Below are 26708 nucleotides of genomic sequence, written 5' to 3'. Positions count from 1 at the left end.
ATTCCTACTCATGCATTTTTTAGATTAACTAATTACTCTGCATTTTCTCTTATCGATAGCATATGCTGGCATTTATAACCCTTTCACTGGAATAAAGTGGTTTACATGTTTATATATGATATCACATATACTGGGTCTAAGACATGCGTATTATGAATTTCCTTGAATATTATGTTTTATATTAGTTTCAATATCTTAAGGTGTTTTCATTAGAATATCTCAATAGCTCCTAACTTGCCTGGATGCAACAAATTAGTAGTTTTATGCACATTTTCTGTGTATTAAATTGCAAATACCAGGTGATTGCAAGTTGTGTCAAATGCTTTCTTAGTACTGCGCAAAAGGTTCCTTCTCACTCCGTGGCTCTTCTGGAGTGCTGTGCAAAACCACCTCCAACCTTTTAACAGCCTCTGTTCAGAGTTCTTCAGTTTTGGTGTTCATCTTATTTGATGTTGGATTATTCCTCCTCTATAGAGAAGCATTCACCGTTTAGTGAGTGACATTTAGTTCCAGGTACATTTCTGATATTAACCATTTCAAAACGGAATTGTTTCACAGTTGCAATTTGTTTATCTTTGCACTGAATTATATGACAAAATGAAAAATGCTTATTTGCTTAAAGTGCTGAATTCTAGGTAAATCCAGTTCATTCCCCTTCATTAAAGCTGAGAAAATCAGAGTAGGGATAGGATCAGAAACCATCTTCACTGTCAACTTTCAAATTCTGCTTAGTATTACATTCTTTCAGATGTAGAATTCTGTATACTTTCCTGTGGTTACTGGATGGAGATAAAGATGCCTTTTTATGCTGTTTTTTTTTTTCTTTTTGGAAAAGAGAAAAAATATCAAGACTAGCTAATCTTTTTTTCAGATCTTCTACTCCCACCTTTTTACCTTTTTTTTTTTTTTCTTTTGTAAGCTATTGCCTATGCTGAAATCAAGACTACTCTTTGCTGTTCTAGACTTCCCTCTTCTATAGTGAAGGCCATCAGACATGTGCTGCTCCTTCTGCAAGTGTGTTGGATTATCTCGTATTTATGGCCCAAATTCTGACCCGTTAGTTTGGTTTAATTTTGAAATTATCTTCTTGCCTTTTGAAAAATTTTTATTTCTTGATACTAACTTGAAAAGTTAGTATTTCTTTGTTCCCTGTTTCCCTTATTCCACCAAACATTATGACAGTAGAAACCATTAGTACATTAGTTTTTTCCAATTAACCAAGTCACTGAGGTCTTGGGTGAATCATGAATCATCTTGATTCGGGTTATTTTTTGGTGATAGAAAAGAACCTAGTTGTTTTTCAGTTAATTTCACACTCACTGGATATTTTTTTAGTCTAGTCTACATTTTTAGTTGGCTTATGAAAATGTGCTGTGGAATAATTGAAAGGGAAAAAAGTTTATTCCAGATTTGCCACATCTACTCTGCCAGTTATTCTTGGCCAGTTTTACATGGCGCTTTTTATCACAATGTAAGTTTTAATATATATACTCCATTTTCTCTGCCTGGGGGTGTGATTTCTGTTTTCACCGTTTTTTTTTCTTTTTTTTTTTTTTTTTTTTTCCTCTCCCTCCAATCCCCCTCTGTAAAGGGAAGCGTTATGTCTGTCTCTTCTGACCTTTTGGAACCACAAGCCTTCTAGTGGGTGCGATTGATAGTGCTCCATGCATTGCTTCAGTTAGTTCCTCGATGACTCAGTGATAAATGAGCTGAATCAGTCTGATTAAAAAGAATAAATTATTCTTTTTTTTCTGTGCTCAAGCCTGCAATCCCATGCTCTTGCTAAAAATATATATTTTTAGTTGTAGTTATGGCTATACTGTGCTATCTTCATGAAGAGGACAGGGAGGACTGTTGATTCTGCATCACTTATTTGCTGTTGTACATAATCTATACCTCTCTTCATTTTCTTATTGCTTCTCATGTATATAGAACAGTTTTCTTACTATCATTTTACAGTTTTCTCCTCTTCCTTTTAAACTTAAATTTGTATAACTTTCTGGTTTTATTCCCACAGTGTTTATGCAGTTTATTTATACTTAGAAGTTTATCTACTCTAGGTATGTGTCAGTTTCCCTGCTTTTGTGATTTTGATTTCCAGGCCATTGGGGGGGGCATGGTATGATCATAAAGGTGTGCTAAGAACACTCTTTTGGGTGAGTTTTTGTTTGTTTCCTTTTTGTTTTGTTTTGTTTGTGGTTTTGTGGGGTTGTGTTTGTTTTTTTTTTCTTTTTATTTGTTTTGCTTAAGAGTAGTTCCCCCTTGTTAATTTCTGTAGGGTTTGCCCTTTGTCCTGCTTTCCTTTACTGATCAGTATAACTCTCGGGGAACATACCAGAAATCATATTTTCTGAAGTTCACCATCCTCATTCTTTTACTCTCACCACTTTCTGCACTTGGAATTGATTGTAATCTATTACAGAGGTAGGTCATTAATTGTAAGACACTTTGATCTTTTTAAATGCAACTTGTAAACCACAGATCCTAATAATGATAGCATGCAAGTATTCTTTGATGTGATAACTGACAAACTTTGTTAGTAACAGTCATTTAATCAGAAACACTAATACAGAATTTTAAAAACAGTATTGACTCATACCAATCTTATCAATTCTGGTATGAATCTGAATGGACTTTACACCTTTAGCAAGTGAATGAAGTCAGAGTAAATATAGAATATCATTTTCATCAATATTTTTTTAAAGTTCAATGTAAATTGTATAGAATAAGGTAAACAATTCAAAGACATTAATTTTGAGAAGATTTTTAGTATTCGAAATATACAAAATTTATTTGGAATTTGAATCCAAATTTGTAAAGAATAGTTTCACACTGAACTGTAAAACAACTTCAAAAAGTTAAGACTATGAGGATTACCCATAAGGAGTTGAAACAAATGGGATTGATTTGCAAAGCAGGAAATATGGAGAAAAAAATGAGAACTTTCAAAAGTCAAGTTGAGTCACTCTGGGTGAAAGAAATTAAAACAAATAGTAAAAGGTTATCCAGCTATATAAAACAAATAGTAGAAGATTCTTAAGCTATTTAAACTAAAAGAAATAAAAGAACAAGCAAAGTCAGTGTGAAGATAGGATTAAGCATCTTAGGTTTTGTCTGAAGTCTTTGTAAATTGTTGTCCTACTTTCACTAAGATGGGAATGAAGCAAGAGGTGGCTAAATGGGCAGAAAAGTGCTGAAGTGGAAATTACACCAGACAGGCCAGAAGGAGGACTTGGAGTGTTTTATGTATGAAGTCAAAGGAACAGAACAGCATCCATAAAAGTATCGCAGAAAAATTGACATGTGAAATTACAAGCTTTGTAGTAGAGCAAGTTCTTGATTAAAGAATAGGCAATGCAGTTTGTGTGTGTTAGAAAGACAGAGGACTGATGGGCAACTCTCGCTCTGTTGGTCTCATATTGGCAACATGCAAAACTTTGAAAACAAAATTTGAAGCAGGGATTTATTAAATGCATTAAGGAAAATGGAAGATAGAGTAAGGCATATTGGGCTCTATTCTTAGGGATAAATCGTGACACACTAAAAAGGGTTTTGAGTTTTTATTTTTGCCAATTAATAATGAAGTGTCATCTGCTTAGATTAGAATAGTAGCATGGATAAGGAACTGGCTAGAGGGGAAATGAGAGTGAGAAGTGCTTGAAAAAGATCTGCTGGGCTTTTAGCAGAGCTTTTTGAAGAATCAGTCTTCAGATTCATAAGATTTAATATTTTCATTAATGAGCTTGACATAAATATTAGGAGCATGTTACAAGAAAGTCAACAGGCACTGTCGATACAGAAGGAACTGGAACATCATAAAGAACCATGTGACACTGAAGTTTAGAATAAAAAAGATAAGAATAAATTTAATAGTGCAATTAGGAGGCTGTATAGTCAAGGGCTGAGGATGAGAATGAGTAGGAGCCTAATGTCTGGAATTAAGCAAGAAGAGGATTTAGAAATACCAGCTGATCAGAGGGTGATAGTTCCATGAACTGGGTAAGAAAATCTGAACGTGAAAGCAAGAGGTTACTTGTTATTGTCCAAGTTGTCACTTCTAGTCTCCTGTATGCTTTAATGTTTTGGACTGTGGGGGTTATGTAGAATAAATTGCATTTGAATCACATCAGATACATAGTGAGTGTCATTGAAATGCTCATGGGTAGAAGTGGGTCTGCCTTCAAGTAAGGATCTGGTTAGTGGCCAGTAAACAAGGCTGCACATTGAGCCCAAATGTTGAAAGGCTAATTATTACGTGTGCCCACTCTTCTGTTTCTAAATCATGAAACACTTCTTTGTAAAATAGCATCTGACTGTGTAATTAAAACTGGGTTTGCTGCATGTATGTGCAGGAGCCAAATAAAGTTTTGAAACCTTTTTTAGGCATTTTAAATTTAAGTGCCTGACTGTGCAATGCCTGTGTTTGTTTTATGGACTGTATGATCTATGGGTGCTTTTGTGTTCTCCAGCCAACTCTATGTGCTTTACTTCAGCCTTCTATTTTTACAAACATTACTTGGGGAATGAGGTTAATTGTGTACCTGAATGTTAGTTTCTGTCCTTTGTTTATTTGTGTGGATCACTTGCAGCCTTTCTTTACTAAGTAACAAGCTGTAGCTGATGTAGATTAATGCTGTTAAATGTCTTTTTAAGGTGTATGCTCTCTGACCTGCTTTCTTTTCACTTGCTACTGATGCAAGCGCTATGCCGATACAGTGTTAACATTTTCAGCATTTTGTGGGGCTTCATTGTAGGGTTTTTCCTTAGCTAAATGATGTAGTTATCTTTTGTTTTAGCATTTCTAGTTTTTGTCTCCCCTTCTAAGACTCCAAATATCCTTAAAGTTTCAGTCCCTTGCATAAGTGTCATTTTATCCACTTTCTTTCTCAAAGGTGGTTGGTGGAAGAAGTCTTTCACTACCGTGGAACAAAACAAAAAGGACTGTTGGTGAAGCTGGCTTAGTATCTTTGTAATTCAGTGTAGCTCATGCTGTGTCATCAATACTTTGAGAAATGTGGACTTAATGAGCATTTGTTTCTAAGTTTTGAAGATGGAGCCCATTGCATTTTAAAGAGAACTTTAAACTTGCATTTTAAAGAGAAGTGTTGGGGGAGAATTCACTTTCCTTTCACTTCTGTCACATCTGAAATAATTAGAGGTAATACCTACTGAAAATCTTTTAATTTTGAATCCTACAATTTTTGGGGACAAACTTCACTTTCCTTGTAATTCCACTTCATTTTTGACCATGCTTGGACCATTTTTGTACCCTCTACAATCTGTAGGCTTTTTTTTTTTTTAGTGTAAAGTTTTCAGAAGAGGTCAGTGAATCTCAGCCACTATTGCATCCACAGTAACTATATAAGAGTTGGTTGAATTTAACACATTTTAATTGCATAAGAAATCTTGTTTACATTCTGTTTCTCAAAGATTGTAACAGTAGTAGTATTGGTGAACAGCAGTAACCTAAAAGTTGCATGTGTTTTACAGAATCCATTAGAGACAAGAGGGCAGTGTGCATCAGAGTAGGTGGCCATTTCTTGTGCTGTTGCTGATGCTTTCTCCGGAATTTTTCTTTTTCATTTGCTATCCTCTGCATTTATTTTTCAGTGAATGGCCAAACAATGTGAGAAGGATCTTGCATATATTTGTAGCAATAAGTCTGAAAAGCTCTGTTGCCACCAGGGCTCTAGAAAAGCTGTGGAGAGGTACAGGGTGTTGCTAGGCAACACCGCATGGCCACAGATAGTATTTTTCTTTTAATTTATTTATTCTTCAGTTTGAGTGTGTCCTGCTTGGAGCCATTTGGGTAATAGTTAAGCAAGCACATAGAAATCAGAGAGCTGCAGGAGTGGAATAAAGGAATGCAATATAAAAATGTAAGAAAGGAAAAGCCATGACACATAATTAAACGACCAAGAGACATGAAATAATTAGTAAGGACTGGAGAGGAAAAGTAAACAAGCATGAGGAAATAAGAGCAGGAGAGAAAAAAATGAATTTATGAAAAAAAGAGAATAGAAAAGATAGGGCACCATTGAAGAAATATTAAAAATTGAAAGCTCAGTTTATACACAAGGGGAAGAAGGAGCTTGCTGCATAGGAATAAGAATTAAAAATCAGAGATAAAAATGACTTCAAGAAGAAAAGGGAGAAATTTAGTAATGATGTTAAAAGAATGATGGTTTTTGTTTCTTTTTGATTTGCATCATCCTGTTCATTCCTATTACTCTGTTTGCTCATATGCAATAGTAGCAGTGACACTCAGGAGCTGGGGACTGATTAATAAGTCCAATATGTTTCCCAGAGAGGAAAAATAATTTAAAGTAAGAGTTTCAGTGTTATTTAGAAATTATTCAATCTGTCTGTTTGGAAATAGCATTTTCAAAACTAGGTTATTGCATTTTATTGAAAAAATGTGGATGATTATACCAAGGGTGTTAGGTCAAGCACTGGTTGCACAGAGGGAGTGGGTTGTTCATACTCTCTGAGTTAAACACGATAAGCAGGGGCAGGTCTGTCCTGTGCAGTGTTCAGGGAACTAAAAGGCCTTCACCTACAATACTTGGAGCCATTTATAGGTTTGAATAGCATAGCGATGTGAGGAAAATTCTGTACCAGAGCCAGCCTGGCTGAGAGACCCATTTAATTAGCTCAGGATCTGTGCTACCTGTCCCAAATGTCTTGAGCACTGTTTATGGGACCCAAATGAGTCTCCTCCAAACAGTGTTAAGCCAAATTCAAATCTAGGAGTCTTGCATTGCAGTTCTCTTCTGGTGTATCTTGGCTCCATATGGCCCCGATTGCTTGGGAATTGCTGGGACGGTGCTTGGCTGGTGCTTTGGGGCATGTTCAAATTGTTCACCTCAGCTTGAACATAGCAATTTTCAAGAGACTAACAAGAAGGGGAATACTGCTGCATGATCTGTCTGAAGACAGGCCGGAAGGTTTTGGGAGAAGAAAACTATTCAGACTGAGTCATGAAAGCTTCCAAAGAAGTAAAAACCTTACAAAGAAGACAGTAAATGAGATACAGAACCAAAAGAGTGCATAGTGCCATAGTGAGGTATTGAGTAGTTAGGGTTCTTCTCTCTAAGATGGTAAATGGAACTGAGACCTGAGGCAATATATTTATCCTGGATGCTGTTCTCAACTACATGTGAATAACCAAGCAGCATTACAGCAGCATTCTCTTAAGACTCTTTTGAATGCCTTGCTGAAAGATGTAGCTACACGTAAGCCCTGTTCATTTCTCTGTATAGGAAAGTTATTTTTCTAATAATTCTAATGTAATTTTTACAGAAGATGAATCAATACCACTTTTTTTCTTAAATTTCTTTTGGAAGATTCTAAAGCTTGTTAAACATGCATGGTATCTTCAAAGAAGATTGCACTTATTTTAGCAGTTTTCCCTAATTTTTGATTATGCCTGTATGTCTGTAAATAGATGGCACAGCAGATGGTGAAAACTTCATAGGATCTGCAACCATTGTAATAGCCTCATACCTCTGATTTTCTGAATTTTTTTTTGAGAGGGGAAAAAGCATTTTAAGTGTAGTGTCCAACTTGGTTATTTCTTTCCCATAACGTCCCCATCAAGACTTAATCTTCTGCCTTAGCAGTGAGTGTAAGCTTTTGTTTTGACTAACTTGGCTTGATGCATGATATTTAAAAATAAGTAGTTGTGTTGACTATTAAACAGCTTTGTGAGTCTTTCTGCATTCTTATTCATGCTTTCCTTTTTTTATTTTGCACTTCCATTTGTTTTTTCTGACTCTGTGTATATTACAGAGGCTGAGGTCACTGTCTTACTGTATCTTTTGCAGTAAGATACCAGTCATTGCTAAGTAAAGTAAGGGATGCATGTAATTATAGTAGTTTTTGCACAGTCTTTTTTCTATATGATATTTTGAAAACAGAAAGATTTAGCTGATTTTAGCTGATTTAGCTATTTTAGATGGCAATGAGTATAAAATGTGCTTAAATACTTGACTTTTCTGGACATCTCAGCACATGTCTTTTGAATATCAAAGAAAATGGAAATAAAAGAGAAATTCCAGCCTGTTTTTTATTTTTTGAAGATACGTGATTTGTCAACCCACTTATGTATCTTCTCCTGGCATGTCTCCTGTCACCTACAGTTACTTCTGAGTTACCATAATAGTTAAAAACATAAGAGCTGAGGTAGCATTTTGGGTGGTTGCATATGGTGTCCATACTTCGTAAATGAACTTAAGATTTACTATTATTATTATTATTATTATTCAGGTTTTCATAAGCTATGATAGTGATGGAAAATCTGACACACAATGCCAGTAAGTAACACAAATGCACCAAAGTCTTGATATAAGGGTTGTATTTTAGTGTCTGCAGCCTTTTTTTTAGTACTTATTTCTCTGACTTGGATAGACACTTCTCAAGTGAATTGAATATTTCACATTATTCCTCTGAGAAAATTTAGTCTCAGTTTCATATTTTCATTGCTTTGTTTCATTGCTACTTAAGTAGCAATGTGATACTGATGCTAATTTTAGATAACACAGTAACCCAGAATATAAGTGTGTATACTCTTCTCTGGATAATTCACCTGGTCAGATACCTGATGATATCTTAGCAATATTTTTTGTGGAATTGTTTCAGTCACAACACTGAAGTATTTCACACGTGGCTGTTTTCTTCTCCTAAGCCAAGCAGACAGAGGATTGGATTTTTCCTACTCCTTCTATCAGACAGATAATTAAATAATTATTAAATAATAATAATAAAATATGAAGTTCATTTGTGAACTATGGACACCATATGCAAACACCTAACAAAATGTTATCTCAGCTCTTATGTTTTTAACTGTATGTTAACTCCTATGTTAACTCCTGTGTTAACTCCATAGTAACTCTAGGTGACAGAGACATGCCATGAGAAGATACATAAGTGAGTTGACAAATCACATAGCCTCAGAAAAAAAAAAAATTGGCTGTGATTTCTCTTCTATAAACTCATATTAAATACTATCTTATGGAAGTCTTTCAGCTGTTGGAGAGAATTAGGAGCATGCAATTTAATAAGTAGCACGTGGAAGGGGGTGGTGCATGTGTCTATAACTGGCAGTAGAAAGACACAACGTAAGATGTGATGTGTAAGGTTAGGAGACAAGGACCTTGGTATGACCTTGCTGTTGTGGTCTAACCCCAGATGGCCACTAAGCACCACAGCCATTTGCTCACCCCACAGTGGGATGGGGGAGACAATCAGAAGGGTAAAAGTGAGAAGACTTCTGGGTTGAGGCATACACCATTTAGTAGGTAAAACAAAAGCTCCACTTACAAGCAAAGTGAGGAATTCATTCAGTGCTTCCTGTGGCAGGCAGGTGTTCAGCCCCCTCCAGGAAATCCAGGCTCTATTGCACATAATGGGGACTTGGGAAGACAAACACCATCACAGAATCATTAAAGTTGGAAAAGACCTCCAAGATGATCGATTCCAACCTTCAGCTACATACTGCCATGCCCACTAAACTGTATTGAGACAGTGACCTCTCTGGACCTCCCTCCTTCTTCCCCCAGCTTTATGTGCTGAGCAGGACTCCATAGGGTCTGGTATATGCTTGTGGTCAGTTGGGATCAACTGGCCTGGCTGTGTCCCCTCCCAAATCCTTGTGTACTCCCAGCATCCTCAGTTGGGGTCTTGATGCTGAGTAAGTGCTGCTCAGCAATAGCTAAAACATCCCTGTGTTATCAACACTATTTTCAAACCCAAAACACAGCCCCAGAGCAGCTGCTATGAAGAAAATTAACTCTACCCCTCCCAAGCCCTTTTTTTTTTTTGGCAAGAATCTTATGTGAAACCATGAGAAATAGCTGAATCAGATTAGTTTCAGCAGAACTGGTTGGGAAACATTTTATTTGCTTTTTTGAAATATTGAGGCAACAGCACAATGAAAGAAAATGTTTTGTTGTGGCCTGTCTGAACAATACTGCTGTTCGACAATAAAATGTGCCATGTAGGAGATGAGAGGTGGCATCCTGGGCTGAGGAAGCAAGCCTGTTACATATAATTTGCTTTTATTCCACTGCATAAGGCAGGACTATACTGTTTCAGGATGGTGTTTAAGCATTTAATTGTAAATTTAATTTTTAAAAAACTTTCATATTCAATAACGTTTTAGCTATGCATGAAAAATAAGAGGTATCCTCTAAGTTAGTACTCTCAAATATGTGGGGTTAATTCCTTAAATTCTTGATCATTTGGGTTCTAAAAGAGCAAGGACTTTTGGGTATGTTTTTCCTTATAGTCTTTGTTGAAGGTCAGGAACATAATCTGTTCCGTAGGAGTACAGTTCTACCTACACTTTAAAGATTCTTCCTTTTTTCCCAGGTTATGAGCTCTGTAAATGTTAATTCTCAATATGAGTCTGGTCTTTACCTGCATAGTCTCATTTTATTTAATCTCAAAGAGTCAAGGGAATATTTACCTAAGCAGAGTAAAGAATCCCAGGGGAAGAACAAGCAGGGTTGAGGTATGTGAAAATAATAGGAGGGGAAGGCAGTATAGCATTTGGGATTTTTTTTTCTTAGTCATTAGTTAAATTTTCACTATCAAGTAGAAGTAGTATATTTAGAAATTCTGTGAAGAGCCTGTGTCTCTTTATTTAAACTTAATGCTCTTAAAGAATTAGATTGTAAATTCATGTTGAGAATACCAGGCTGTCCAAGAGGTAAAAGCAAGACTACAACCACATTAAAAAAGAAACAGTATTTAGATGAAGCTTTTGATATGCATGATGTGTATTGTTCCCTGCTACAGAACCCTGTCCCATAAAGGAAGCAGTCTTGCAACTGTCCCTTCAAATGCAGTGGGACCAGTAATTTGTTGCCAAGTCTTCTCATTCATCTGCTGATGAAGTTTAACATTTGTTTTGCAAAAAGAAGGAGAAATGTGGGAGGCAAAGATTTTCCTTATTTTTTTTTCCTCCCTGAACATTTTTTTTCTGTCTTTTAAAGCTGAGTCACTAGAGAAAGGAGCATTTTAAATTGTCCTATCTAGTTAGTGGCATCACCTGTGTTCTCTGCTCCATTATTATTTCCAGCTGTGCCTCTGTTTTTTTGTGAATCTTTTGTAGCTCTTTATTATTATGAGTTCCTCGGTCTACTATTTTTCGTATTGCATGCTTGGTCCTTTCAGAATGTTTTTTCTCACCCTCCGTGTATCACTACTATCTGATGTGTTATCCATTGCCAAAACACGTGGTGTCTGCATCTGCTCTGACAACAGCAGGTTGAATTCAAGCAAGATACCATACCCTTATGTGAACATGAAGGCTGTGATAAATTTGCCACTTGAAATTTCTGCGTGAAACAGCATGAAAAGGAAGTTAGCAGAATGCCATCTCTGCACTGAACATCTTTCACAGCCCCAGTTAAATTGCAAACTAGGGTGTTAACTATGTTTAACAAGTAATTAACTTCTATATGATTACCTGTCTTTAAGGATTAAATGTGCCATGTTTTAAACTGGGAAAAGTTAAAAAAATCCAAAATTGTCTGCTTGCATTTAAGAATTTACAGTTGCTTTAACTGTAGTATTTCTGTAATAATTATTACCAAAACTCCACACTTGTCATTTCAGAAAACAGCACATGCATCAGTATTTCCTGATATCAATTCTGTATTAACGATATATTCCTGTTTGTGGCAAAAATGTGATATTTGTTCTTGAGTTTGCATGTGTGCTATTTTTAGTGACTTAAATTAATATACTGCTGAAAAAATCCTGAGGAAATTAACATGGTTATGCTAATAAGGCATTGATTAAAGCCTCCTACAATTCTATGTAATGATTTTTCTATTGATTCTTATTTGATTACTAATACTTAGGCTAGTATTCTGTTGGAATTCTGCTTTTTTGGATGTACTAATATCTATACCTTTTTAAGAGCTTGTCTGGTCAATGTGGCTGTATCATGTAATGAAAAAAGTGTTATAACAAATGTTCATGTATTATGAATGGCATGCAGTCAAATGTTATGTAAATACCTGAGGGCTCAATATACTTTCTGCAGATATTAGAAATATGTATGTATTTTAAAATTCTTTTTAAAAAGATCTGTTTTTCCTTTGTGGACAACTGGTCAGTTAGCAGTTTAAAGCTGCTTTTTCCCCCTTTTTGGAAAAAGAACCCCTTGAGAATGAGTCACAGCAAATAAGAAGAAGGAATTTAGTAAGCAGACATTGCAAAGATGATAATATGTTACAGAAAGGATCAAACAGTCCTTTTATGTGTTTAGTTTTTAAGATTGTTCTTAAGGTAAGGCCCTCTGGCAAATGGCATCAGTTTTGTTTAGTTGCTCAGTATGAAGACAGTTTCAGGAGGCTTCCTGTATGGAATACAGCTATTGGCTCTTGAATAACATTAGAATAAATGCAATATATGTAAGTCATTTTACCCTATAGCAGATGGGAGCTTAAGTCATTGAGAGAAGATCAATGGAATCATTTAGCTTTTTGTGTTGTTTCAGTGTAGAAAGACAGTCTGTTCCAAATCAAGAGAGGAGTCTGCTAAGAATATTTAGGTTTCATGGAAATAAAGCACAGTTCACATCAAAAGAAGATGTGCTATTTCAAATTCATAACAATTGACTATTAGTCTGTTTTTAATATTTTTCTTTGGCATGTAATCCTGTTTAATTAGATTCTACTCTCTCTGTTGTTTCAAGATTCCATAAACTGGAGTCTTATATACCAGCTGCTAAAGCAGGAGTTACTGTCTAAATGATATTCGCAATGAGTATTTGGAAGGTTTACAATTATACCCTTGCTAATAAATTGTGCTATTTTCCCCAACAGTTTTAAGTGCTAATCTTCAGAAGGCATTTTAAAATTAGCTAAAATTCTGTCAAGAGATTTACAAAAATTGTTAGCATGAAGATAATTATGTCACAGTCCTTGGACTCCATCTCTGATTGTGTGCATAAATCAGAAAATGTCAGCTGTGTTTTCCCTTAATAATTATCCTTGCAGCAATATATTACAGTTTGGATTACTATTATAGCGTTGCTTTAGGTTTATAAACCACAAGTTCGTTATTTCTGAAGTTTTCTGCTGATGAAATAATTCACATTTCTGGAATAACTGCTATTTGTGTTAACACTTCATATCTATCAATAAGAAGATCAATGTGAAAATCAGCATTCTACACTTTTTTACACAGTCCCCTGAAAATAGTCAGCTTTTTTGTTATGATTTTGTTAAAGGAGGTCACTTCTATAGTATGGCCGGCATTTTCAAAAGAGCTAGCTGATGTGGTCACCCTTGTAGCATGCATGGAATTTGAAGTTTTAAGGACTTTTTAGACAAATATTTAGGATTCTTCATGTTGAATCTGTCCCTATATGTAGGTATTTACAGTAGGTTTTGTAGGTCCTCAACAGTTTTGGTGATTTCTTGTTAAAACCTACCTCGTGAAACATAATGAGTTAAAATATCAGAGTGAGTTATTAAATCCTTCAGAATTTGGACCAGGTTGTCTCATCTTAAGGACTCAGAAATTTAGGTACAAATACACTTAATAAATTAATAAGTTAAATTTGTCTGCATAAACAGTAGGAAATTGACACAAAATACTCTAGGAACCTTTTTCATGGGTTATAAAGAAGAAAATGGGAAAAATGAATTTGCTTTAGCATTAGTAATAATAGCAAATTTGAACTGAATAGGTGAGAGCTGTTCTGTCTTTCAATTGCTGTACATCCCTTACGTTTAATACTCAGGAAGTTTGACATTAAAAGTGTGAGATTTACTCCAGCTTTCTAGGAAAATTTTCTAAAACCTATGCTAAAGCAATGAATTCTGAGAATTCAACAATCGTAATACTTACCTTAAAAACCTCTTTCATGGAAGAGAGATGGTTTTTCAAGTGGGGCTTATAATTTGGTAGTGCATCAACAAGGCTAAGAGATCTACTCAACTTCAGTGGTGCAGACTGCCTTAGAATAGGTCTTACACTGTTGTCAATACAAAAGATTTTTATTTCTCAGCTATCTCAAAATGTGTGTAGAGAAATTATCTTTAATTTTGAAAGTCTTCTGTGAAGTATTTCAGGATAGATTTAAAGTAGCAGGATATGGCTTAGTATGATTCCACTCTTGTTTTGATGCTTGGAAGATTTATGGTTGATTTCAATGGGAGTGGGCTCATATTTAGCCCTACTGTATCACAGAATGGGCAAGTTTGAATTATGGTCTTCCAAGACTGACTCTTACTCCTGTTATGGCAGAGCAGAGGCAGCAGTGCTTTTGTTATTTAGGGACACCCTCAGTGGTGACACCAGGCAGCAGACTGCTGTGCTAGTCTGTTGGTTTCTGAGCTACTTCTGCTAGGTTCTTCATTTGACTCAAGGGGCCAAATGAAGAATTCCTTTTCCAATAAGTTAACAAAGAGGGCTTTTTCATCCAAGACAAAAACATAGGCAAGAAAGCTAAGCTGATGAATGTTGAGAGATAGGTTTTAAAGAGTGTGACTTCCACTTTTGCCAGAATATCCTAGGTTTTTATTTAAAACCTTGAGGGTTTCTTTATTTCTGTTCTTTCTTGAGCTAGATGGTTTCTTCAAACAGTGTAAGAGTACTTTGGACTTGTCACTTAAAATGTCTGAAAATACAGAATTGTGAACACATAGTCTTTGCTCCCAAAGCTTGCAGTTTATTTTATTAACAGAAATAAATTGTAGCAGGGAAAAGTCATATTTTTGTGGTTATGAGAGGAAAAGCTTTTCAACTTGTTCATTAATCTTCCTTCTTCCTCATCTTCATACACTCATTATTCATCTCTCTCATTTCTGTTTATACATTTTACCAGTCTGCTGTGTGTCATGCCACAGATAGTTGTGAATATCCAGTCCACATCTCCATTTTTAACTAGCTGTCATGAAGCTTAAGATCTCATATGATAAATAAGCCATTTATTTATAGATAAAATAGAAATACTTCCTGCTTTTGCTTTTTCATGAAAAGAATTCCAAGTATTTATCCTAGAATCCTATAAGAAGCAGTATTTAGACTTATGTGGCTTTTTTCTATGTAATGGTATTTTGACTTATGATGACCATGTCCTTAATTGCAACTCTGTACTTATTCTTCCTCCCATACTTCTCAAGGGTGATATTTAATTTAGTATCGTGCAGAACTATAGATCTGCCAAGGGTGATAACATATAGACTGCTATATGATTATTGAATCAGAGAGTTAAAACTTCCAGACTGTATCTATACCCACAAAAAATCACTTGGCAGTGAGCCACCAAAAGCAGTTTTTTCATTGCTTGCATTTTGATTTTTTTACTTTAGCTGTTGCTCAAAATGAAACACCTTGAATTGCTCATTAGACTTAAATGTATTGTGATGTTTTATGGGCCAAAATACGTTGTCCTATGCAATATGCTTATACATATGAATTATTTGGTAGAATGGATAATAGAATGAGCTCAGTTTTTGCTAGTGATTTAATACTTCAGAATGTAAAATTCCCCCTGGTCGTGGTCTACTGAAGTTTCCTCATTTTCCTGACATATTCTTCAGAGTATTCTCATGCTTACAGTTTCATTTCAAGCCTTTCTCAGAAACTGATATCCTTTCAGATGATCCACAGTATTGCATGTGAGCTGACACTCAGACACATGAAGTGCCATCTGTGCACCTGTAGCTGAGCTTATATTTGGTATTTCAGACACCCTTTTCTCCTTCCTCTGAGGTGATCAAGCATGCTTGCATGAGTGGAAGAGCAGTGGGTATGATCAGCAGTTGCTTACTCTCCTGTTCAGTACAAATGCAGTAACTGATGACACGGTCCTATGAGATCATTCTCCTTCATGAGTTTGCTTCTGGCTCAGTTTTTAGCTCATTTTCTCTAATGACTCTATGGTTTGCTCTCCAGCTACTGTACCTTGCATGAGAGCTATTTGGCTGAAAGTAGCTGAGAAAAATACGGTCCAGAAAGAATTCTCAGAAATAGTAGAAGTAAGTTCATCTTCTTGCCGAGTGAATTGCTACAGCATCTATTCTTTGAATCTGTAATTATTTTTTTTTCCCCTGGGTTATCTGGTCATTTTTATATTGGGTGTATAGTTGAGATGGAGTATTTTGTGTGTAAGGCTACATGATCACAGCATTTTCTTTAGATATGGACCACCTTTGTTGTTCTTCAGCCAATTAACACAGTATGGTCTATATAGATAAGTAGTAACTGAACTTATTTCAGCATTTTCTACATGGACAGGACCAGTTGTTCTAACTTGTACAGTCTAGAGATGAGTTAGCTGTGTTTGATAAAAATCTGTGTGCTTTGGGTTGTCTCATTTTTACATGCTTTATATCACAAGGTCAAGAATGAATTGTGTGATGCTCAGATTTTTTGAACCTGTCGTGACGCGCTGGGTGACACGGGATTGTTAAAACTTTGGCTCTTGGAGCAATATTCCAAATTATGTTTCCTCTGGCTTCTATTTTCCTGGGGGATGGGAGGTTTAATTTTGCTTGTACAGGTATTTGCATATTAGTATTGATGAATTGAGAATCCTTCAATAATTAATATTGATGATTTGGATTTCTTTTATATATTTATTTATACACATATGCCTGTATGTGCTTGGAGCTGAAGGTCAGTGTATGCTGATCTGATTAATGGAATACTTCATTGTACAGCTTCCATATTTCTTTTGCAATCCCTTTGACTCTGAGTATGATTTTGCTATGCAAAGGATAACTGATTGTAATATAAAGAAACAAACAAATCACTGTAACTGTGGGACAAGACTTATTGTGGCATGCATAGTTTTTACAAAGGAGAAAAAAAGTCAAAAGATCCAAATATGTGTAGCTCAGGTAATTTTTCTGCTCAGAAATGTATTGTTAAAGCATTAAAACTTTGTATTAAAAGGTCTATAATCTTATCTAAAAATAATGATAGTTAAAATGTTAATTGGGCAAGATAAAATATGTTGCTAGGTCATTTATAAGAATCTAATAATTTCCTTTTCAGTAATGCTTTTGTAGCCTCAGATTGAATGTAATTATAAAAATAAAGAATCAATGCAAAAAAGAAAAAAACAGTAGATAATTCTTATTATAGAACTAGTTTTAAGATGTGGTCTTAAAAATTAGGTTACTTATTAAATACTATGAAAGCAATATGAGCAAATAATAGTGCCCATAATTTCTTTAAAATTATGGCTACATATAGAGCCTGGCAATCCTGCCTTCGAGGTTGTTAGCAATAGGAACCGCTCTGCTCGCAACTTGTTTCTTTTAAACCCATATGGCAAAATTATGCCTCCCAGAGGTAACTTTTGGTATTGGAGAAAGTTGTTGTGTAGAACTGGGGTAACCTAAAAGCCTCCTGTATTGATGAAGCCTCAAGAGATTATAAAAATCCTATGGAAGATGCAGATGATTAGAGAATTCTTGTTCGCCGGTATTTCAGACTCACTTTGTACAGACACAAATTACTGCACTTCCCAGCATCTTCTGAATCAATTTTACTGTCTTTGTGGCAGCAGAAGAAAAGCATCAGTGCTCTGAAGTAATGGAACCAGTCACACATTTAGTAATAATTTACAGAATATATCAAAGTTTTACTTCATTTATTGTGACAAAATTGTTGGTTTCATATTACTTTTAGAAATATTGGTGAGCTCTAATCTGGAAGAAACATTGTGGTTGAGGTGTCTGTAAACAATTAAGCTTTTCAATTTCTGTTACATTTTAAAAATTAAATAGGAATGAAATATGACTGGTTTGTTCCAACAACACTGACTGTTTTATTGGGATGAAATTTATAAATTTTATTGTAATAATAATAAAAATGCTTATTTAGGTTTCTATTCTCCTGTTTGTGTGCAATAGTAGCATTGTAGCCCCACACAAAGATAAATGAAAAAAAAATTAAAGAAGAAAAAGTAAAAATTCTATAAATTTCATTATGGAAAATTTATAAGATGATTTCCATGACAACCATATAATAAGATTCATGTTTACTTTAATTCTGAGTTCTCAATGTCTTTTTAATGACTCCCATATAATTAAAACAGAATGCATAATTTGAGGTAACGTAATATAAATCAGTTTTGTTTGCGTGATGCTGAATACTGTTAATACATGCACAATGAACTGTTTAAGAGCCTTACATGGATATTTCCATTTGTTGCAGAACTGTGAGAAACTGGAAAATAATTTTGATGACATCAAGCACACGACTCTTAGTGAGCGAGGAGCACTTCGAGAAGCAATGAGGTAAGTCTGGGTCACCATAGCAACAGTCACAGATGTGGTAAAGAAAGAGTCATTCTTCATTATTGGGGGAACAAATGAGTTCATTGCCACCATTCAGCTCTATTCTCTAAGGTATTAATTTGTCAGTGGAGAGGCTTCCCTTGAGGCTGTACTTTGGTTTTGAAGCTGCATAAATGTTAAGCCTGACTGCACAGTAAAAAATGTAAATGTTTAATTTGTTATTTAAAATGCTTAAGGGGTGCCTTGCTTTATATTTATACTAAACTGTGAGTGAATGAAAATATTGTTCATCTAAATTCTGTAAGTGTTAAACCAATTGTACAACAGTGTCTGAACAAACCTGTATTTGCTTTAAATTGAATTTAATTTTTATCTATGTAGTTCCTGTGTACTTTGATTTTATCACCAAAATTATGTGATTTTGGTTTTGATAATGGAATGTAAGAATCTGTCTGGTCCTTTATGTGTTATAGAGATGTATATTTTGTTTAACATCATATTTTTGCACTTAATACTTAGAGGAGGTTAAAATTAGTCAGAAGATGAATTTTCTGCCATTCTTACTTGCACTGCAGAGTATCTGGGTACAGGACTCCAAAGTCCTGCCAGATACAGTGCCTGGAAATGGGAGTGATTACTATGTAGAAAGGTGGTGGAATTGAAGACAGGTTTTCTTAAGTTACTCACCGAATAATCAGGAAGATGTTATTTATAGTATTATCTGTGAATCAGAAAATTATATAAGCTTCACTTTTAAAGGTTTTGAAATTGGATAGTAAAATGTAATGATGCAAACATAGTGCTTCATCTCTTTTGCCTGATCTCAGAGTAACTTCTTACACATGAACCACTGTAGTAAAAAGTAAAAACAACAACAATCCCCCTAAGAATCTACTTGAAAAAATAAATACACCTATTGACTTTGACTGTGTCCGTTATCCATTTAAATTTATGGATGTGTGTGAATGGCTTGATTTCCATGAATTACGCTCACGATACTCGTCTCATGTGCACTGACTGTTTGAAGAGGTATTCTTACCTACAAGTATTCTGAACATTTCAACGACCAGTGCTGAAAATAACTGTAAAAATAATGGCATTCACCTTTCTAATAGTGATTTTTGCTTTATGCTTGTGTTGCTTCAGATGTTTAGGGTTTTCTCCCAGTGTGGTCGGTCATCTGTGTACATAAGTCTTGCATCTAGTGTCAGTAAATGGAAAGTGACTTAAAGTAAAGATTTGGGGATTTTTTGGCAAATGAAGCTACCTTTAATATTTCCAACAAATTGGATTTCAAGTTGCTGCTGTCCTGTAACAGTGTTCAGCTTTGTGACGTTTTGCAATACATGACTAAGCAGGGATAATATTTTAAAACTTGGGAGCTGACAGCTCTTCCATGATCAACATTGAATGGCAAGAGGAGCTTTGGCATTTCAAAGGTCATGTTTCTGTTACAAAGCCTTTTTAGAAGATTCTTGTGATTCTTTGCTGTGCAAAAGCACTTTACTATCTCATAAATTTGTATCCTGGCTATTTCTGCTAGTGTACAAGCCATTCTGAGAAATAGTTATTGATTGTGAAGAGTGACAGATACTGTGCAGTGCTGGAAATCTCTTAATTGCAGTCGGTATTGTATGGTTCGTTGTTTCCTTAGTTGTTTTTTTATTTTGAGATAAAGAAAATACCTGACTTACTAAATTTATACTGTTGTGTGTTTTTGTAACATACTTGAGTGCCACATGAAAGGTGCAAAATGTTAACTTATCTGCATGTAGGTGTACATATTTTTCTAAATGTGTGTAAAAGACACTTGTTGTTTTAGGTTGTACGGTTCTTTCAACTGCTGTATGGTCACCTCATTTAACTGGGTGGCTGTATTTTTCTGTTTGGATCCCAAGATTATCTGACATGTGTAATTCAGATAGTACATTTTTATAGATTCAAGTTCACTTTTCCTTTCCATGACAAGAGTAGACATTGGACCAGGCATGGGAGGACGTAGATTTGCTGACATCAGTATTATGAGGTACCTGCCTCCTTTGGGTAAGGGAGCTTGTGGAGAGGGTTTCACATTGCACAAAAGCACTAAAATCATGTGGGCATGAAAGCAACAGCAACAAAAAAATCCTGGCTGGATAGCTAAGTGGATATATGTGGATCTCAGATGAGCCTTAAGTTGAGTGGGCAGTCTGCCCAAATCCTCTCTGATTTCCCAGAGTGGTACTACTGGTCTGCCAGATGAGAAAGACAATGAACACTTTTTCCCAGTGCTCCTGTTTGGAACAAGACCTTCCATTTTAACTTCATCTTTGAGAAAAATGGCCAATTTAATATGGGTTTCAGTACACTTCTCGTCTATGAGTATCACTGTGCTCTGCATAAACAAATACTAATATCCAAGAAGAGTCCTGTTCTGTTTCCAGCTCTTCGTATTCAAATTGAGGACTACATGAAAATTATCTTTCTTGTTTATGTATATAGATGTATGCAAAATAAACTTTCTGAAGGGTTTTGAAATTATCACAAAACCTATGAACTTTCTCTACTTCTACTTTACACTTATTTTAGATTTTGAATGAGATAATGAGTTGATAGTAGTTTGGCATTATTCCGTATATAAAGAGTGGTATTCTAAGAATTTGATTTACTTGTGATTGCACATAAAATGCATAAAGCATTCAATTCAGTTAATGTTTTGCTTATTTTGTTAATGTACTCCAAATGTTTTATTTATTACTATATTTTAATGCAGCTGCAAAGCTGAAATAAACAATAAAAATTCATTAGATTTTTGAATTGGAGCTCATAAATGGACTGACTATTGCTTGCTTACCTTGAATGTGTATATGATAAATTAATTGGGTACTTTATGTAGTAACTTGTCAGAAAAATATAGCTATATACCTATAATGTCAGGTTGCATAAGTAAGAACACTGATATTTCAATAAACAAAGCTCTTTTTTAATATCTAATCACTGGGAAAAATCTGGATCCAAATCATCTGTAGAGCTTCATCTAGAATTTTAAAGGTGTTTTTAGACTTATTTTTCTGCTACAAGGAGATAAGTATTTGAGGAGCCAAAAGTGGTGTAGCTGGATGCTGACACTGGGAGTCTTTTCATAGGTGATGAATCAGAATGTGGACTGTTGCAGTAGGCATTTCTTGGGAAAGTAGGGTAGAGTAGCCTTGAGGAGTCTTAAAATTAAGCAAACAATAATGATAGCCCTGCCCCCTAAAATTATTAGGTGACTTTAGGGAGAAGTGTGGCAGAAATCCAAACTCAGTTATTGATATTAATATCTAATATTAATATCTAATAAGTATTAGATATTAATTAATTAATAAGGTTTAGTGAGTTACTGGGTTAAAAAGGACAAATTTCAAAAAGCAGCTGACATCAGCAGGCGGGAATTCTTTTTCCTGCTGAATCTGTTCATTCTGTGTACAGGCATTCATTGTTGTCATCAAGAAAGAGAATCGGAATTGATGAAACTGGGAGGTTGAAGATGATCTAAACATGTGGTCTCTGCATTTTATTGATTGCATACCAGCAAAATATTTTTGAGCGTTCATCCCCCATATTTGTATGTTTATACATGTATTGCCAGTATACTAATATTTTATGTGCCTTATAGAACACACCCAAGAATGGAAATGAAAAAAAAAATACAGATAAATATGAAATAAAGATTACTTCATTTTAAAAAAAAATCATTTATTATTTGCACTGAAAATATTTTCTTCCCACATTGACGTGGCTTGTCTTGTGCATACTCTGCTTTGGAGATAATTGATCTGGACTGTCTTTCCAGCTCAGCAGGGTCAAGTAGAGCAGGTTGCTCAGGGCTATGTCCAACAAAGGTTTTTTTATATCTTCCAGGATGGATGTTTCACAGACTGTATAGGCAAACATCTTCACATTAAACAACAGCAAAACTCAAAAAAGCTGCCAACACCCTCCTCTCCCCCGTTTTTCAAAAAATAACCAAACAGTATTCCACTTCAGTGTGGGCCTGTTGTTTCTTGCTCTTTTGCTGGGGACTGCTAAGAACAGTCTGGCTCTGTCTTTATTTCCTCCCATCAGGTATTTATACATTTAGTAAGATTCTCCCTTGAACCTTCTCTACTCAAGGCTGCATGTCCCCAGGTCTGTCAGCTTCTCCTCATATGGCAGATACTCCAGCCCTTTAATCACCTCAGCGCCCCTTTCTGGGCTCCTTCCTGTACATCCTCCTGTACATTTCCTTTGGCCTGGGGGACCCAGAGCAGGACTTCAGATCTGTCTCACCAGTACTGGGCAGCAGAGAAGACTTTCCACTCTCACCCTACAGGTAATGCTGTACCTGACACAGCCCCAGGTGCTGCTGGCCTTTGCTGCAAGGACTGCCTCTTGGTTCATCTTGTCCTTCAGGACCCCCAGGGCCTTTCCTGCAAAGCTGATTTCTGGCTGGTTGTTTGCAGCCTATACTGGTGCCTGGGGTTTTTCCTCACCGGGGGCAGGATTTCATGGTGGGTTTGTTGGTTGGTTTTTGTTTGTATGTTTTTTAATGTGGTTTCTGCGGGCTTGTTCCTCCAGCCTGTCAACAGCAGCCCAACCCTTTGGAGTGTCACCACTCAGTAGGTGGTAGATTGCTCTTTAACGCTGTCTATATGTTACTGTGTGTTCTAGACTCATGTCTAGTGTACATTTCATGAGCCTGGTGTCAGAAGCCATAGCATTTCAAATCAAACGTTTTTCCAAATCTAGTGTTGCCAACTGAGCTGGTAAGCCACCATGGTGGGTTAAGGCAGTGAGCAATCAGCAAGGCTGGAGAGGTGTTAATATGTAAATGGGTCCTACTCGTAGGTGGATATGGAGATGGTCTGTCTTGTGAACACTGAGTATGTGTGAAAGCTTTGCAAGTCACAATTAAAGCTGAGTATTTTTGTGTAGTCTTCTTGTTATTAAAGGAAAATTGAAACATATTTATTCGTGCGTTGAAATGGGAAAGTTTGCTTATCTGTTTAAATCAGTATAAAAGATACCAAAGTTCATTTAGAATTTTCTTTTGCATTCATATATTTGCATATGGTTTTAGATAATATGAACAAGGGAGTGAAGCTTCAACTGTGATTTCCAGTTTGCTAGAAACAGTTTCTGTTAATGATGATATTCACTGTTGTCTTGACAACTGTGCAAGCTGGGGTTAGTAATAATCAGGCTTCTTTTAATATGGTCTAGACTCTCAGATGTATTTGACAAATAGTTTCTATGACTGGGCAAAACCCAGAAAATTGCAGTGTAAGAAGTTCCAAGGTTTCACAAGCATTCATTAGTTTGCATAGTAAAAGCTGGAAATTTAAACAAGTAAATGAAACAGGTCTGCAGTGCAAACTACAAAACACGTAGTAACCAATTTGTTAGGGCTCTGGCCTAAGATCTGGCAAATATGGGTTCATATTTGGGCTCTGATTCAGGCAACTTGGTTTTCCCATTTTAAAAGGCATCCTAGAGCTCTAAAGTTAGAGAAACACAGACATGAAGTATAATGGATAAGGACAATAAAAATGTCATGGTTAATTTGTTTTTGCTTTCTTATATTCTTAAACTGTTCTGCAAGATAGGACCAATCTCAGGTAAATTCAAAGGGAAGGTGAATTAAGATCAGTAAAGGCTTCCAGGTGTCCTGGTCCAGGTCCCAGAGATTGTTCAAAGAAATCTTTCTGGGGAGGTAGAAGCCTTTGAAGTGAATTCCAGTATTACAAAGTTCTCTACTTCAGTAAAGCCTTCAAAACTTTACAGCCTTCTCCTGGAGGAGCTGGCAGCCCATGGCCTGGACAGGTGCACCCTTTGCTGGTTTAAGAACTGGCTGGACAGCCGGGCCCAGAGCGTTCGGGAATGCTGCTGCATCCAGCAGGCAGCCAGTCCCCAGTGGTGTCCCCCAGGGCCAGTACTGGGCCTGGTCCTTTTTATTGTCTTTGTAGATGATATGGTCAAGGGGATGAAGTTCACCCCCAGTAAGTTTGCAAAAGACTCCCTGGCTGGATGGGAGCACTGATCTGCTGGAGGACGGGAAGGCCCTGCAGAGGGATCTGGCCAGCCTGGATTGATGAGCTGTGGCCAATGGCATTAGGTTAATATGGTGGAGTGCTGGATGCTGCACTTGGGTCACAACAAGCAGTGCAGCTAACTGGGGAAGAGTGTCTGGAAAGCTGCACAGTGGAAAAGGACCCGGGTGCTGGTTGACAGCTGCTGGACATGAGCCAGGTGGCCAAGAAGGGCAGGGGCATCCTGGCCTGTGTCAGGAATGGTGTGGCCAGCAGGAGCAGGGCAGTGATTGTGCCCCTGTACTCGGCACCGGTGAGGGCACACCTGGAGAGCTGTGCCCTGCTCTGGGCCCATCACCTCAGGGGAGACACCCAGGGGCTGGAGCCAGCCTGGAGGGGGAGCAGAGCTGGGGAAGGGGCTGGAGAGCGAGTCCTGTGAGGAGCGGCTGTGGGAGCTGGGGTTTAGTCTGGAGAGGAGGAGACCCAGGGCAGAATTTACCATTCTCTACAACTGCCCACAAGGAGGGTTTAACAAGATTGGGGTTGGCCTCTTCTCCCAGGCAAACAGTGATAGGACAAGAGGGCATGGCCTCAAGCTGTGCCAGTGAAGGTTCAGGCTGGACATCAGGAGAAATTTTTTCACTGAAAGGGTTTTCAAGCATTGGAACAGGCTGCTCAGAGAGGTAGTGGAGTCACTGTGCCTGGAAGTGTTTAAGAAACAACTGGATGGGGTAGTTAGTGCTGTGGTTTAGTTGACAAGGTGGTGTTCGGTCAAAGGTTGGTCTCCATGATCTCAGGGATGTTTTCAAAACTTAGTGATGCTATGAAAGTAGCCACAAGGCGTGTGTTAGTGTGTTTATTTGGAACTGAGAGAGTAAGACCAAGTTTCTCTTCTATCTTCTATATTTACATTTATCTCCAGTGCAATCACTTGAATGCTGCTTAGGGCATGCTTTTTGGAGAAAAGCAAGTGACTGCTTCTTATGTATTTAACAAAAATGTTGTGCTGCTTCCAAACTGCAACAACACTTTGCATCTTGGGTGACCAGCTCGTGTTCCTCTGATATATCTATCTCAGCATGAAGAAACAAACACTCTCTGCCACAGAGGACATATTAATTAGGTAAGCCACTGATTGGATTATTGATTTAGACCCTTATTTAGACTGCATTTGGCTTAGAGATTTCCTTAAAAAAATTAGCTGCAGAGGTGTTCTCAGAGTGAAAACAAAAACCCCATAAAACTGAAGTTGAGGGAATGTTTAACTTGCTCCCCTTGGAATTTATTTTCTATATATGCATCTTCACAATTTTATAAATTTACCATATTATTAACAGCATATGGAGATGACATGCTGCAAAATGCTGGTGTTTCTAGTCGTGTTTGGTGTTGCATAGAAACGCATGCAGAATGTTAAAGCACTTGAGAACTTTTAATTGTACTTCCATTATAAAAACCCATGTGGCTATAATTTTGAGTGCCATTTTGAAAGCAGAACTTCACTATCATTCTTAGTTTACATTACAGATCAAACAGATTGCCAACATCACTTGCACTGACGAAGCATTAGCCATATGCCTTCGCAGTGCAAGGCTGCCCTGGATAACGATAGCTATGACTAACCAAGCTGCTTATGTGCTAGAAGCTGTTTAGTGGCATTAACAAGGCACTGTTAAGCTCTGCCCATGCGATTTTACCATGCTCTTTGTTGGCTAACTAGCTTCTGAGTCACCCACTAGCCACCCTTTGAGAGCCTGGTATGAATTGCTCAGATCTGGCTACGATGGAATAATTTCTGTCTGTAGACAGATGCTGCAGAGCTGGAACACCAAGCATATATAGGAATCCATGACATTAATGTAATTATTTTTGTGATGATTATTAGAACTTGTATTGTCTTTGTCATTTCTATAGAGAATTAGAGAACTTCATATTTCATTTTGCAATTAAAAAGAAAAAGAAGGTTCTAATATATGTCAAGACCATTTCTTCAGGCATCACTCACTGAAAATTTTGGTAATGCTTAACTGAAACTAATGATAATGCTTAACTTCTGCACTACAGAATGTAGCTGCATTGCCTTATATATATATTTTTCAAGTATAAATCAAGAAAATTATAAAGTACCTTGTTTTGGGCTTGATTGCAATAGACTATTCTGTTGAATATCAGCTTCATAAAACTTTCCCCAGGAATTTTAAAACTGAAATGAATTTCCAAGTTTGTCAGCTGATTGCTGCACATCTCTTGTTCAAAGTATTGTATTTAATTTCTTATTTTTAATTTATGAGTTATATATATTTTTTTTTGTCCAGTGATAGGCTGGTTTATTTAGATGTTACAGGGGAGGAGGTTAAGGTAAGTTAGATTGTTTTCCTTTGAATATTCCTTTAGTCACCTAGCC

General features: G+C 36.5%; 1 protein-coding gene across 3 annotated transcripts in view; it reads left to right on the top strand.

Annotated features, from left to right (window-relative positions):
• DPYD (dihydropyrimidine dehydrogenase) overlaps positions 1-26708 on the top strand; it is a 335424-nt gene that overhangs the window by 27270 nt on the left and 281446 nt on the right. For all 3 annotated transcript variants that reach the window (XM_084211421.1, XM_084211420.1, XM_084211422.1), the window contains exon 3: positions 18193-18275. In XM_084211421.1, the coding sequence (XP_084067547.1) occupies positions 18193-18275 (83 nt within the window). The remainder of the gene's footprint in view (positions 1-18192; positions 18276-26708) is intronic.

The sequence above is a fragment of the Fringilla coelebs genome, assembly GCF_963513975.1.
Source record: "Fringilla coelebs genome assembly, chromosome: 9".
In the NCBI taxonomy this organism is placed as follows: domain Eukaryota; kingdom Metazoa; phylum Chordata; class Aves; order Passeriformes; family Fringillidae; genus Fringilla; species Fringilla coelebs.
This window is presented reverse-complemented; position numbering and strand designations above follow the sequence as displayed.